At 43.3% G+C, this 12,784-nt stretch overlaps 1 protein-coding gene across 1 annotated transcript; it reads right to left on the reverse strand.

The window, feature by feature from the left end:
- Positions 1–3,196: 3,196 nt before the first annotated feature.
- Positions 3,197–11,551, reverse strand: LOC146045342 (syncytin-1-like). The gene is made up of 2 exons (XM_083164115.1): positions 11,091–11,551; positions 3,197–5,861 (listed from the first exon to the last, which is right to left on the reverse strand). Exon 2 carries the CDS (start codon positions 5,498–5,500, stop codon positions 3,566–3,568), a length of 1,935 nt encoding a protein of 644 aa, XP_083020241.1. The 5' UTR covers positions 5,501–5,861; positions 11,091–11,551; the 3' UTR covers positions 3,197–3,565.
- Positions 11,552–12,784: the final 1,233 nt, after the last annotated feature.

Here is a 12,784-nt window from a genome sequence, read left to right on the forward strand (position 1 = left end):
AGCCCCAGGTTCCTGAGTTTTTGGCCATCCCAGGAATCCAATTTGATTCAACAGGTCTCAGAGAAATTGACTTTTTCAAATTATTTTTCTCTGATGATTTTATAAATTTAATGGTGGACCAAAGTAATTTATATGCCCAGCAGTTTATTGCTCAAAACCCCACGTCATCATTTGCTAGGTGGACCCCTGTAGATGCAGTAGAGATGATGACGTTTTGGGGTCTGGTGTTACATATGGGCATAGTAAAAAAGCCAGAAATTAGGCAATATTGGAGTACAGATGTTCTGTACAGCACCCCACTTTACCGTATGGCCATGACTCGGACTCGTTTTGAGACAATCCTTAAATTTTTACATTACACCGATAATGAACAGTGCCCACCCAGAGATGATCCCACCTTTGACCGGCTATTCAAAGTCAGGCCGGTCATTGATCATTTCAGTGCCAAATTTGCAGAGATGTACATCCCTGAAAAATTTATTTGTATCGACGAGTCCCTTATACATTTTAAAGGAAGGGTTAAATTCCGCCAGTACCTTCCCAGTAAGAGGGCAAGGTATGGCATAAAAATTTATAAACTGTGTGAAAGCACCTCAGGGTACACCCACAGGTTTAGGGTGTATGAAGGGAAGGATTCAAGAATTGAACCGCCAGAATGCCCCCCCTCCCTCGTAGGTGTTAGTGGAAAAATTGTCTGGGATTTAGTGCACCCCTTCCTGGATAAAGGTTATCACCTCTATGTGGATAACTTTTACACTAGCATCCCCCTGTTTAAGGCCTTTGGTTCAAGAGGTACAGCAGCTTGCGGTACTGTGCGCAAGAACCAAAGAGGCCTCCCAAAAACGCACATTGCCCAAGTACTGAGAAGGGGTGAAAGCAGGGCACAATCCACCGAAAATATGTTGTTGGTCAAATATAAGGACAAGAGGGATGTCCTTATACTGACAACAATTCATGGAGACAGTACCACCTCCGTCCCTGTACGAGGTACCAGTACCCACACCTCAAAACCTAATTGTATCCTAGATTACAATAAGTACATGGGCGGAGTGGATCTTTCAGATCAGGTACTGAAGCCGTACAGTGCCCTGCGGAAAACAAAAATCTGGTACAAGAAGCTGGCCGTGTATATCATCCAGATGGCACTGTATAACGCTTACGAGCTATTCCGTTCTACCAGCCAGAGGGGGACATTTATGCACTTTCAAGAGGAAGTCATAAAGGGCCTAATATTTGGGAACCAGCAGGCAGAGGGCCCCAGTACTTCTAGTACTGGCCCCCGTATTGTACCAGGGCAGCATTTTCCTAACGAAATCCCCTCCACTGCAAAAAAGGGCAGGACACAAAAAAAGGTGCAAAGTTTGCTATAAAAAGGGAATAAGAAAGGATACTATTTTCCACTGTGAAACTTGCCCCGACAAACCCGGCCTATGTATAAAGGAGTGTTTTAAAATATACCACACATCTATGGATTATTAGGTTCATCATTTCACCGTGCTTCGGGGGTCTTGCTAATGCCACATAGCACCCACCATTCATTCCACCAGAATGTGTGCTGCAAAATCCAAATATCACTCCTTCCCTTCTGAGTCCTGCCATTTTTGGTCACATATGAGGCATTGCCGTACTCGGGAGAAATTGGGGCACAGATTTTGGGGTGCTTTGTCTCCTTCATTCCTTGTGAAAATGAAAAATTTTGAGCCCGAACTGCATTTTTGTGTAAAAAAATGTAATTTTTCATTTTCACAGCCCAGTTGTACCACAATTGGTGAAACCCCTGGGGGATTGAAATGTACACTATACCCCTAGATGAATTCCCTGAGGGGTGTAGTTTGCAAAATGGGGTCACTTGTGGGGGGGTTCCACTGTATTGGTGCTTTGGGGGTCTTGCTAATGCGACATAGCACCCACCATTCATTCCACCAGAATGTGTGCTGCAAAATCCAAATATCACTCCTTCCCTTCTGAGTCCTGCCATTTTTGTTCACATATGAGGCATTGCCGTACTCGGGAGAAATTGGGGCACAGATTTTGGGGTGCTTTGTCTCCTTCATTCCTTGTGAAAATGAAAAATTTTGAGCCCGAACTGCATTTTTGTGTAAAAAAAATGTAATTTTTCATTTTCACAGCCCAGTTGTACCACAATTGGTGAAACCCCTGGGGGTTTGAAATGTACACTATACCCCTAGATGAATTCCCTGAGGGGTGTAGTTTGCAAAATGGGGTCACTTGTGGGGGGATTCCACTGTATTGGTGCTTTGGGGGTCTTGCTAATGTGACATAGCACCCAACATTCATTCCACCAGAATGTGTGCTGCAAAATCCAAATATCACTCCTTCCCTTCTGAGTCCTGCCATTTTTGGTCACATATGAGGCATTGCCGTACTCGGGAGAAATTGGGGCAAAGATTTTGGGGTGCTTTGTCTCCTTCATTCCTTGTGAAAATGAAAAATTTTGAGCCCGAACTGCATTTTTGTGTAAAAAAAATGTAATTTTTCATTTTCACAGCCCAGTTGGACCACAATTGGTGAAACCCCTGGGGGTTTGAAATGTACACTATACCCCTAGATGAATTCCCTGAGGGGTGTAGTTTGCAAAATGGGGTCACTTGTGGGGGGGTTCCACTGTATTGGTGCTTCGGGGGTCTTGCTAATGCAACATAGCACCCACCATTCATTCCACCAGAATCTGTGCTGCAAAATCCAAAAATCACTCCTTCCCTTCTGAGTCCTGCCATGCACCCAAATGGTATGTTTTGGTCACATATGAGGCATTGCCGTACTCGGGAGAAATTGGGGCACAGATTTTGGGGTGCTTTGTCTCCTTCATTTCTTGTGAAAATGAAAAAATTTGAGCCAGAACTGCATTTTTGTGTAAAAAATGTAATTTTTCATTTTCACAGCCCAGTTGTACCACAATTGGTGAAACCCCTGGGGGTTTGAAATGTACACTATACCCCTAGATGAATTCCCTGAGGGGTGTAGTTTGCAAAATGGGGTCACTTGTGGGGGGGTTCCTGTTAGGAGTGGTTACTTTAACCTACCTCCTGAGGTGGACTCTAACCTACCTCTGGATAGGGAGTTGGACTTTAACCAATCTTCCTTTATCCCTTCTTCCTCAATTTGATGGCCCCCTTAGAGCTCCGTGAGTGTTAACCCTGTATATGCTGATCAGAAAAGAAGACCATCATGTATGCAAGGTACAACACTGATTTATTGTTTACACATACAGCATATTTATACAGTATAGCATGCATGGGCTTGACAAGAGATGATTGGATGATACAGGGGTGTAGCAGGGAGGAGTTCCAGTTACTGTCTAGGGGATATATGTTATTATTATACAAGGACATGGGAGAACAGACAGTTTTTGTAGAAAACATGTGAAATACATCTTACAGGAAATAACCTTGAGCAACGCAGCCTTGAGCAGCAGCAGACTGTCACAAAGCAGAATAGAAACATGTAATTTTCCACTCACTATAAGGCATTTGAGACAAGATGGAGAACAGCATACAAAATGGTGCATAAATCCTTTCAATCCCCTCTTAGAATCATAATTTATTTAAATTATTTGATTCTCACGTGTGCTTTTCCTTTTAATACGCTGTTCCCTCACATATGTAGCATAGTCATCGGGTGTAGGGGTTTCGGAGGAAAGATCAATATACATAATAGCAACAGGTGTTGTGGTACCTATATATTTGGAAACTATTCTCCTGCCTAGTGGAAAAATACAGTAAGCAACGATTATGATGAACAGAAGTACAGTAAGTGTAATGATACCTAGTTGAGTTAAGGCATGTTTCCAGTTGCTCATCCAGCCGAACCAAGCAGCCCAGGGGTCAGTGACACCTGAGTTTTCCTTGAGCTCTCGGGATAAGTCTTCTAATTTTTTAATGGCTAGTGTGACTTTGCCATTGGGACCTGTATTGTCAGGAATGAAGGTGCAACATCCTGCAACTGTGTTTATGTATACACATGTACCACCTTTCTCGGCCAAGATCATATCCAGGGCCATGCGATTCTGGAATGTCATCTGTGATGTGGCCTCCAGTTGTTCTGCAATACCTTTCAAGGCATCCTTTGTATCATTAACAAATCTCTGTTGATTATAATACATATAGTTTATCCATGCAACATTCTTATTGATTGTAACCTGGGGCAGCAGAGATTCAAAGCCAGCAGCTACTTCATCTCGGGCCTTGAACTCGTCTGGGACACCCCGGGGTACACCAATAGTATCAATGTATACGTGTGGGTCAAAGCTTTCCAGTGGGGTACTTCTCTTTTGTCTAGGGTGTGGGTCAGGTAGGGGTGAAGGTGTTTCAATGGCTGTTGGCAAAATATGGATAGGCATAATGATTTTTGAGAGAGCACATTCGCCTCTCCATACACTGTCAAGCTTTGCTCTAATTTTCATGTCCCCACAAATGAAATAAATGTCACCAAGGGATTTCTTCATGATGGGTAAGGTTACATACCTGCGGATGGCACAGTAACCATCCGGGAATGTTTTCAGATCTACCCCCTTAGTGACATTAGAACAGTAACAAGTATAGTTGCCTGGATATATGGTGATTGTGTTACCTGGATTGGTGTTTTTTTCTAAGATGGGGTAGTTCTTCTTCCATAACTCACATTCATTATCTTTAGTTTTATTGCCAGTGTATAAGGTAAAAAAACATTCATCCTCTGATTCTGGTATGTTAAGGGGGACGGTACCAAGGTGGGGTCTGGACTTAGCACATACATAACAGTCAGTTCGGTTAGTCTGTCGTGCATTGTATTTCATCCATTCTAACCAAAAATTCACATCAGCTAAACCTGTCTCTATGGACATGGTGTCCTCATATGTGGGATTACTGATAGCAACCATATCTTTAAAGGTACTTATGTGTGGTTTGAATGGGGATAATGGCTGGGGCCTGGCGGGGGATGGTGGCTTACGGAGGGAAAGGTATTCCTGATTGTTAAACATATCTTTGAGATAGAATTGTTGTCTATCACTGGCATATCCACCTCCCCACCATACCCCTAGAACATACAATCCAGCATCACTGGGGCTGGGATTTTCAATATTTATAGTGCAATAATAGTCATATCTACCGTTATCCTTAGTGATAGTCATCCTAGAAAGTAATGGCTTACCATACTTGTCCTTTCGATCAATAGCCAAGGTGGGTTTGTATGCCCAGTCGATACCTGAATTCCACCCCACTGCTCCCCAATAATTGCAGTTATTTCCCCAATAATAATCATCTGTGACACAAATATATACATTTTTAGTCTGGCTGAGAGCTGATTTGGATGGCATGGACCACATGTTACTAGGTATGACCGTATCATAGTTTATTCGGTAAGTGGCCACGCGAGTGGTAGATGAATTGTACCAAAGGGTAAGCACATCATCCTGACTGGTAATATCCACTTCTGCGGTACAGAAATTATAAAGAACAAGAGCGAGTAAAGTCAGCAGAGCTAAGATAGGGGGAATCATTTCCTTCAAGGGTCCTCTCGGCCTCAGTAGGAATTCCGTTTTCCTCGATGTCTGGATCCCCTACCGGCAATTCTTCTCCTCGTAGGAGGTCAGAGTTATTAACTCCCGTTAGTACCTCACTGGTCCGGTCTGTGTCAATCTCAGGATCGGTGTCGACCTCTGTGTCGAAAGTAGTTGGAGTAGGGATTTTCTTCACTCTGGATGCGTGGATCCACGTTGGGTTGTCATCGGTGAGCACAGCAGTTCTTGTCACAGCGACCACCTCTGTCTCAGGACCGTAGGAGAAATCACCTGGATTCTTGTTGCGTGGAAGGACTTTAACCACAACTTTGTCTCCGACTTGGAATGGATGTGTAGGTTTCTGTGGATGACAAGGATTTTTAAGTACAACTTCATGTTCAATTTCGTCTAGTCTGTGTATTAAAGTCCTTACATATTCTTCTCTGATTACTTCTAAATCTCCTGCTTGTGTGACTAGTGGTTTCCTTGCCCAGGGGGTGGGGAAGGGGCGTCCCATTAGTATTTCAAAAGGGGAGTAACCTAGAGTCTTTTGTGGCGTCATTCTTATTTCAGCTAACACAATAGGAAGGACTTGCTTCCATTTTGTGAAGGTGCCCCCAGTAGCCTTTCTCAATTTATCCTTCAAGGTGCGGTTCATGCGTTCGACAATAGCTGAACTCTGTGGGTGGTACGGAATGTGGAATTTCCAATCTATTTGGAGGGCTTTAACTAGTTCAGCAGTGACTTTGGCAGTAAAAGCAGAACCTTTATCACTATTGATTTGTAGCGGGCATCCCCAGCGCGGAATGATCTCCTGCGTGAGAATGCGGGCTACAGTTTTTTGCATCTTCGGACTTTGTTGGATATGCCTCCGCCCAGCGTGAGAACATATCAACTATGACCAAAGCGTATTCCTGTTTCCCTGTACCTGGTATATGGGTAAAATCAATCTGCAGGTGAGTAAACGGAGTGGTGGGGTATTCAAGATGTTGGTGTTTTGCTTTATTGGGATTGTTAGGGTTGTTTCTAAGACACACAATACATCTACCAACATATTGGGTGACAAGTTCTTTTGCATTTGTGATGTAAAAATCATTGGTGAGGAGCAGTGTTGTCGTGACTTTGCTGTGGTGACCTACTCCGTGATAGTGTGCTATGAACAGTGAGGCACTTGTTTGGGGGATACAGGGTTTCCCCTCTTTGCAGATTAATCCAGTCCGTGGATTCTTCTGCAGAATTGGGTATGTCCAATCTGATAAATCAGAGTTAGAGGCAGTTGCCTGTAATTCTGTAAGTAAGTATGTGTCTTCTAGTGACGGTGGTGACATTATGGTAAGTGTGAGGTTGTATGTGGATGTGGCAGCAGCTTGTTTTGCAGCAGTGTCAGCGAGGGCATTGCCCCGTGAGATATCATCTTTTCCACCAGTATGTGCTTTGCAATGGAGAATGGCAATGTGTGAGGGCAATGTGATTGCGTGCAATAAGTCAGCAATAAGTTGGGCATGTGAGATGCCTTTTCCATCAGCGCCTGTGAAACCTCGGCGCTGCCAAATCATGCCGTGGTCGTGAACAACGCCATAAGCAAATTTGGAGTCTGTGTAAATGTTGACAGGTTTTCCTGTGTACAAGTGACAAGCTCTGGTGAGAGCGATTAGCTCAGCAGCCTGTGCTGATTGCAGAGGAACTGCTTTTGCTTCAAGGACAGTTTGAGGAAGTTTAACTACTGCGTAGCCTGTCTGGTATGTTTTGTCATTTGGTCGACTGCAGGAGCCGTCGACAAAAATTATGTCGGCGTCGGGTATGGGTACAGCCGACATGTCACTTCTGGGTGATCGGCTACTGTGAAAAATGCTGCGTCTGCAGGGATGGCTGAAATGAGTGTGTTAATGTCTGGCACTATTGGTGCAATTGGGACTATGAGGTCATTTACCTTCCTCAAGTCCTGTACAAATCTAATACTTCCATCAGCCTTAGCGACCGGGTTGATGGGTGTGCAGTATGGTGAGATCACATATCTCAGTATGCCTTCTTTTAAAAACTCCTGTATCATTGGTCTAAGACCGTCAATTTTCTCTGATGATAAAGGGTATTGTTTGCTGTACACGTGACTAGAGTCTGGCTTGAGTTTGGCTTTGTATGGTGTACAGGGTATGAGGCCTGTGTCATAGGGACCCTTGGCCCAAATTTCTGCATTGATTTTGTCAATTGAGGTATCAAGTGAATCTTGGGACATTAGGAAGTGTGGTGAAGTGACGTGAAGTCCACTTCCTTTGGGTGAGGGTGTAATGGAGATGTGGAATTTGTTGAAAAGATCCCTTCCCAACAAGTTAACAGGGCATTCTGAAATAACCCTGAACTGATGTTCTCCTAAGTAATGTCCGTTCATGGACTGTATGATCAGTTCGTCAGTCAGATAAGTGTCAGTGGGTATCCCATTGATTCCCATTGAAGGAGTAGTCTTTTGCAATTCACCATCATAGTGTAATGAACACAGGACACTGGTTGTGGCACCGCTATCTACCAAAAAGGGTAGCTTCTTTCCATTAACATATAAAGTGATAAGGGGTGCGTCTTCCCAGTGTGTGGTGAATTGTACAAAAGATAGGACACCCTCCTTCGGGCCCCGTCACAAGGTGGGGTCGGACCAATCAACTCTAAAACGTACATGTTCTTGGACGGGTGTGGGGCCACGTGCTACTCTGGGTGGCCCTTGTGTGAAAGATGGTTGCTGAGACCTGTGTGTGCCTGGTGGAGGTCGATATGGTTGTTGTGGTCTTTGGGGTGGGAATGGGCATTCCCTAGCCCAGTGTGTGTCTTGGCCACAATTGTAACATGTTGTGTCTTTTGCTATTGTGCCAGTGTTATTATCTCTGTTGTAAAGAGGGGCCCGATGGTGTTGGTGTGGTGGGCCTTGTGGTGGTCTGAAGGGTTTCCTTTGACCATATTGGGGTGCCCTACTCTGTCTATTTGATGGGCCCCTGTTGTCTTGTTGATAACTGTGTGTTGTGACAATTGTCTTTTTCATGTCAAAACATCCAGCTGCCTCCTTTTCATACAAATGGGTCTCAAATTCTTGGAGGGTGTCTGAAGTCCAGGAAGAGACACTTTGTTTAACTGGCGTGGAAATGGAGGGGTGCAGGTTATTGATAAAGGTGGAAATGAGTAAGGAGAATATTTCAAGAAATAGTCCCGCTTCCTCAGTCCAGCATCTTTTAAATCTCTTCCAAAATTCAGTGACTGATTCAGTGGGTTTTTGTTTACACGCCACTGCGACAGGCAATGAGGACCTCATTTTGAAGATCTTGGTCATCCCTGCTTCTATTTCTGTCCACATTGTGGCTATTGCGTCTGAATTATTTAAGGGGTATTCTGCTGTTCCTACCGTGGTTGTAATGTTTTTGAAACTTTTGATCTTACCCCAATCCCACGCATGGTGATGGTCGATTACATTATCGACAATCAGTTTTATGTCATCATGGGTGTAATTTCTGCCTACACATGCTTTCTTCAGATAGGCAATGGTTCCTGCCGCGGTTACAGAGGGTTTTGGGCAGTGTTTAATGATCCTATTTAGGTCTTCTATGTCAATTGGTTTAACAAGTAATTGGTCACCAATTGTCATGAAGGGACAGTATTGAGTTGTTGTGCCATCATAGGTGGCACCAGATTTTGTTGTCTTCGGGCCAAGTTCTGTAGTAACTAATGATTTGTCTGCTGATACTCTGGTGCTTTTTGCTAAAGGTCCTTTCTCTTCTCCCTCTAACAAAGGCATATCCTCAGTATTAGTTTCCTTTTTATCATCTAATTTAAGATCTGGTTTGGGTGGAGGTGCGGTAGGATGTAGAACATGGTGACCCACGGCCATCAGTTCTGTATCCGTGAGGGAAGGGTATACTGGACTGTAAGGTGGAGGTGAAAGGACTTTAAGTTCCTTATTGATACGAGTCTCCTCTATTTTATGGAGTTTTGCAGTGACGTCTCTAATTTTCTTTTGTTTCTTTGTCAAATTGGTGTCATGCCAGAAAGGTGCAATAATAAGCCATTGTGCACCTCCTGCACGCATGTATTTCATATCCCAGGTGGGATCTCCTGTATACCAGGGGAAGGCTTCTTTGTCCCCAAGACAAAGACCTTTTATCATTTGCATAAAGAAAGGATAATTAGAGCCGTCTCTAGGGAAGGGGTTGGGACTACATTTTTCCGACCAACCTGCCAGGTTATCTACCCAGGGGTCAATTAGGAAATAGTCTGTAGAAGAATTACGGGCTACATATTCCTTACAAGTTTCATTGGGTAAGGGTGGTGGATAGGAAATTATTTTATTTTTACTAATTTTTGAACCCATGTTTAGTTTATGTCCTTTTATGTTTGTGTGAGAACTTTCTCCACCTTTTAATTTGTTCCTGATGTTCAGGGTTTTGACTAAAGTCAAGGAAATAGAGTAGTTGACTACCTTCAGGTAACTTGTGGATCTGGTCTAAAGTTTTAGGACAGATAATAGGATATGTGAAAAGGTTAATTGGTATATCTGTTAAGAAAAATGGGTATGTCTGATCAATGTATTTTTCAATAAGTCCTGTATCCAAATGACAACCCAATATAATAACGGATTCTAAAACGGTGCCATTAGATGATGTCTTTGTTGTGAGTTTAAATCTTGTGGGTTCTCTAATGACAGATGTCAATTTGGGCCAATAATCGTCTCTGTCGGGGTTATGGTACCAGAGGACGATACTACATTTACAATTTAAACAAGTACCTATGTATGGATGTCTGGGGTGTGACATAGACGTAGATGAAGTATGAGAATGGATGAAATATGAGAGCGTGAAAAATTCTTAGTATCCAGACCAGGGGCGCCGTTTCAGTAAGGCAGGAGTGTACCTACAGCAGCAGACTGAAAGGGTTGGTCTTTATCTGAATACTGTGTGAATTATGTATTCACTTTATACATCTCATAAAAATTAATGTTTATGATTGGTTAGTTATAACCACAGACTGTCTACGTGACAGTGGATAGAGTCAAGTGGTTTTATCCTGAAAACTGCATATGAAGCCTCACGTTGCGTTACCCCAAAGAGAGGGGAGCATATAGTCCGCAAGTCTATTGGCATACAGTAATCAATGAGACAAGAGAGAGAAAGAGTTAGTGTGCGTCAACTTACCAACCGCACAAGATGTACAAGTTAAATACATATATCGCATGTGTGTTCACTTACCAACCACACAAGGATATTACACGTAATACAACTTATACTGTAAAAAAAGGATAGTAAGAAATGGCCATATAGAAAAAAGGGCGATCAAATTGAGGTGACTAATGAGCGGACCCCTTAGGTCACTCTTTATATATTACCAGATCACTGATCTGCGTGTGCACACTATAAAACAACCAGCTGAAACTTTACTACTTTTGAAGTAAAGGTCTATACGGATTCAGGATTCGATATGTCCGTGATCCGAGAACAGGCAACAGACCACGTATGGGTGTCAACAGTTCAACGGGAACGAAGATCGAAATCCCGGGCCGGGCCCCCAGCTGTTAGGAGTGGTTACTTTAACCTACCTCCTGAGGTGGACTCTAACCTACCTCTGGATAGGGAGTTGGACTTTAACCAATCTTCCTTTATCCCTTCTTCCTCAATTTGATGGCCCCCTTAGAGCTCCGTGAGTGTTAACCCTGTATATGCTGATCAGAAAAGAAGACCATCATGTATGCAAGGTACAACACTGATTTATTGTTTACACATACAGCATATTTATACAGTATAGCATGCATGGGCTTGACAAGAGATGATTGGATGATACAGGGGTGTAGCAGGGAGGAGTTCCAGTTACTGTCTAGGGGATATATGTTATTATTATACAAGGACATGGGAGAACAGACAGTTTTTGTAGAAAACATGTGAAATACATCTTACAGGAAATAACCTTGAGCAACGCAGCCTTGAGCAGCAGCAGACTGTCACAAAGCAGAATAGAAACATGTAATTTTCCACTCACTATAAGGCATTTGAGACAAGATGGAGAACAGCATACAAAATGGTGCATAAATCCTGCCAGTACCCACACCTCAAAACCTAATTGTATCCTAGATTACAATAAGTACATGGGCGGAGTGGATCTTTCAGATCAGGTACTGAAGCCGTACAGTGCCCTGCGGAAAACAAAAATCTGGTACAAGAAGCTGGCCGTGTATATCATCCAGATGGCACTGTATAACGCTTACGAGCTATTCCGTTCTACCAGCCAGAGGGGGACATTTATGCACTTTCAAGAGGAAGTCATAAAGGGCCTAATATTTGGGAACCAGCAGGCAGAGGGCCCCAGTACTTCTAGTACTGGCCCCCGTATTGTACCAGGGCAGCATTTTCCTAACGAAATCCCCTCCACTGCAAAAAAGGGCAGGACACAAAAAAGGTGCAAAGTTTGCTATAAAAAGGGAATAAGAAAGGATACTATTTTCCACTGTGAAACTTGCCCCGACAAACCCGGCCTATGTATAAAGGAGTGTTTTAAAATATACCACACATCTATGGATTATTAGGTTCATCATTTCACCGTGCTTCGGGGGTCTTGCTAATGCCACATAGCACCCACCATTCATTCCACCAGAATGTGTGCTGCAAAATCCAAATATCACTCCTTCCCTTCTGAGTCCTGCCATTTTTGGTCACATATATGGCATTGCCGTACTCGGGAGAAATTGGGGCACAGATTTTGGGGTGCTTTGTCTCCTTCATTCCTTGTGAAAATGAAAAATTTTGAGCCCGAACTGCATTTTTGTGTAAAAAAAATGTAATTTTTCATTTTCACAGCCCAGTTGTACCACAATTGGTGAAACCCCTGGGGGATTGAAATGTACACTATACCCCTAGATGAATTCCCTGAGGGGTGTAGTTTGCAAAATGGGGTCACTTGTGGGGGGGTTCCACTGTATTGGTGCTTTGGGGGTCTTGCTAATGCGACATAGCACCCACCATTCATTCCACCAGAATGTGTGCTGCAAAATCCAAATATCACTCCTTCCCTTCTGAGTCCTGCCATTTTTGTTCACATATGAGGCATTGCCGTACTCGGGAGAAATTGGGGCACAGATTTTGGGGTGCTTTGTCTCCTTCATTCCTTGTGAAAATGAAAAATTTTGAGCCCGAACTGCATTTTTGTGTAAAAAAAATGTAATTTTTCATTTTCACAGCCCAGTTGTACCACAATTGGTGAAACCCCTGGGGGTTTGAAATGTACACTATACCCCTAGATGAATTCCCTGAGGGGTGTAGTTTG

Source organism: Crinia signifera, chromosome 11 (assembly GCF_055691185.1).
Source record: "Crinia signifera chromosome 11, ASM5569118v1, whole genome shotgun sequence".
Lineage (NCBI taxonomy): Eukaryota > Metazoa > Chordata > Amphibia > Anura > Myobatrachidae > Crinia > Crinia signifera.

Excerpts from the sequence above, each read along its gene's own strand:
- LOC146045342 (XM_083164115.1), bottom strand. The coding sequence starts at position 5,500 with ATGATTCCCCCTATCTTAGCTCTGCTGACTTTACTCGCTCTTGTTCTT.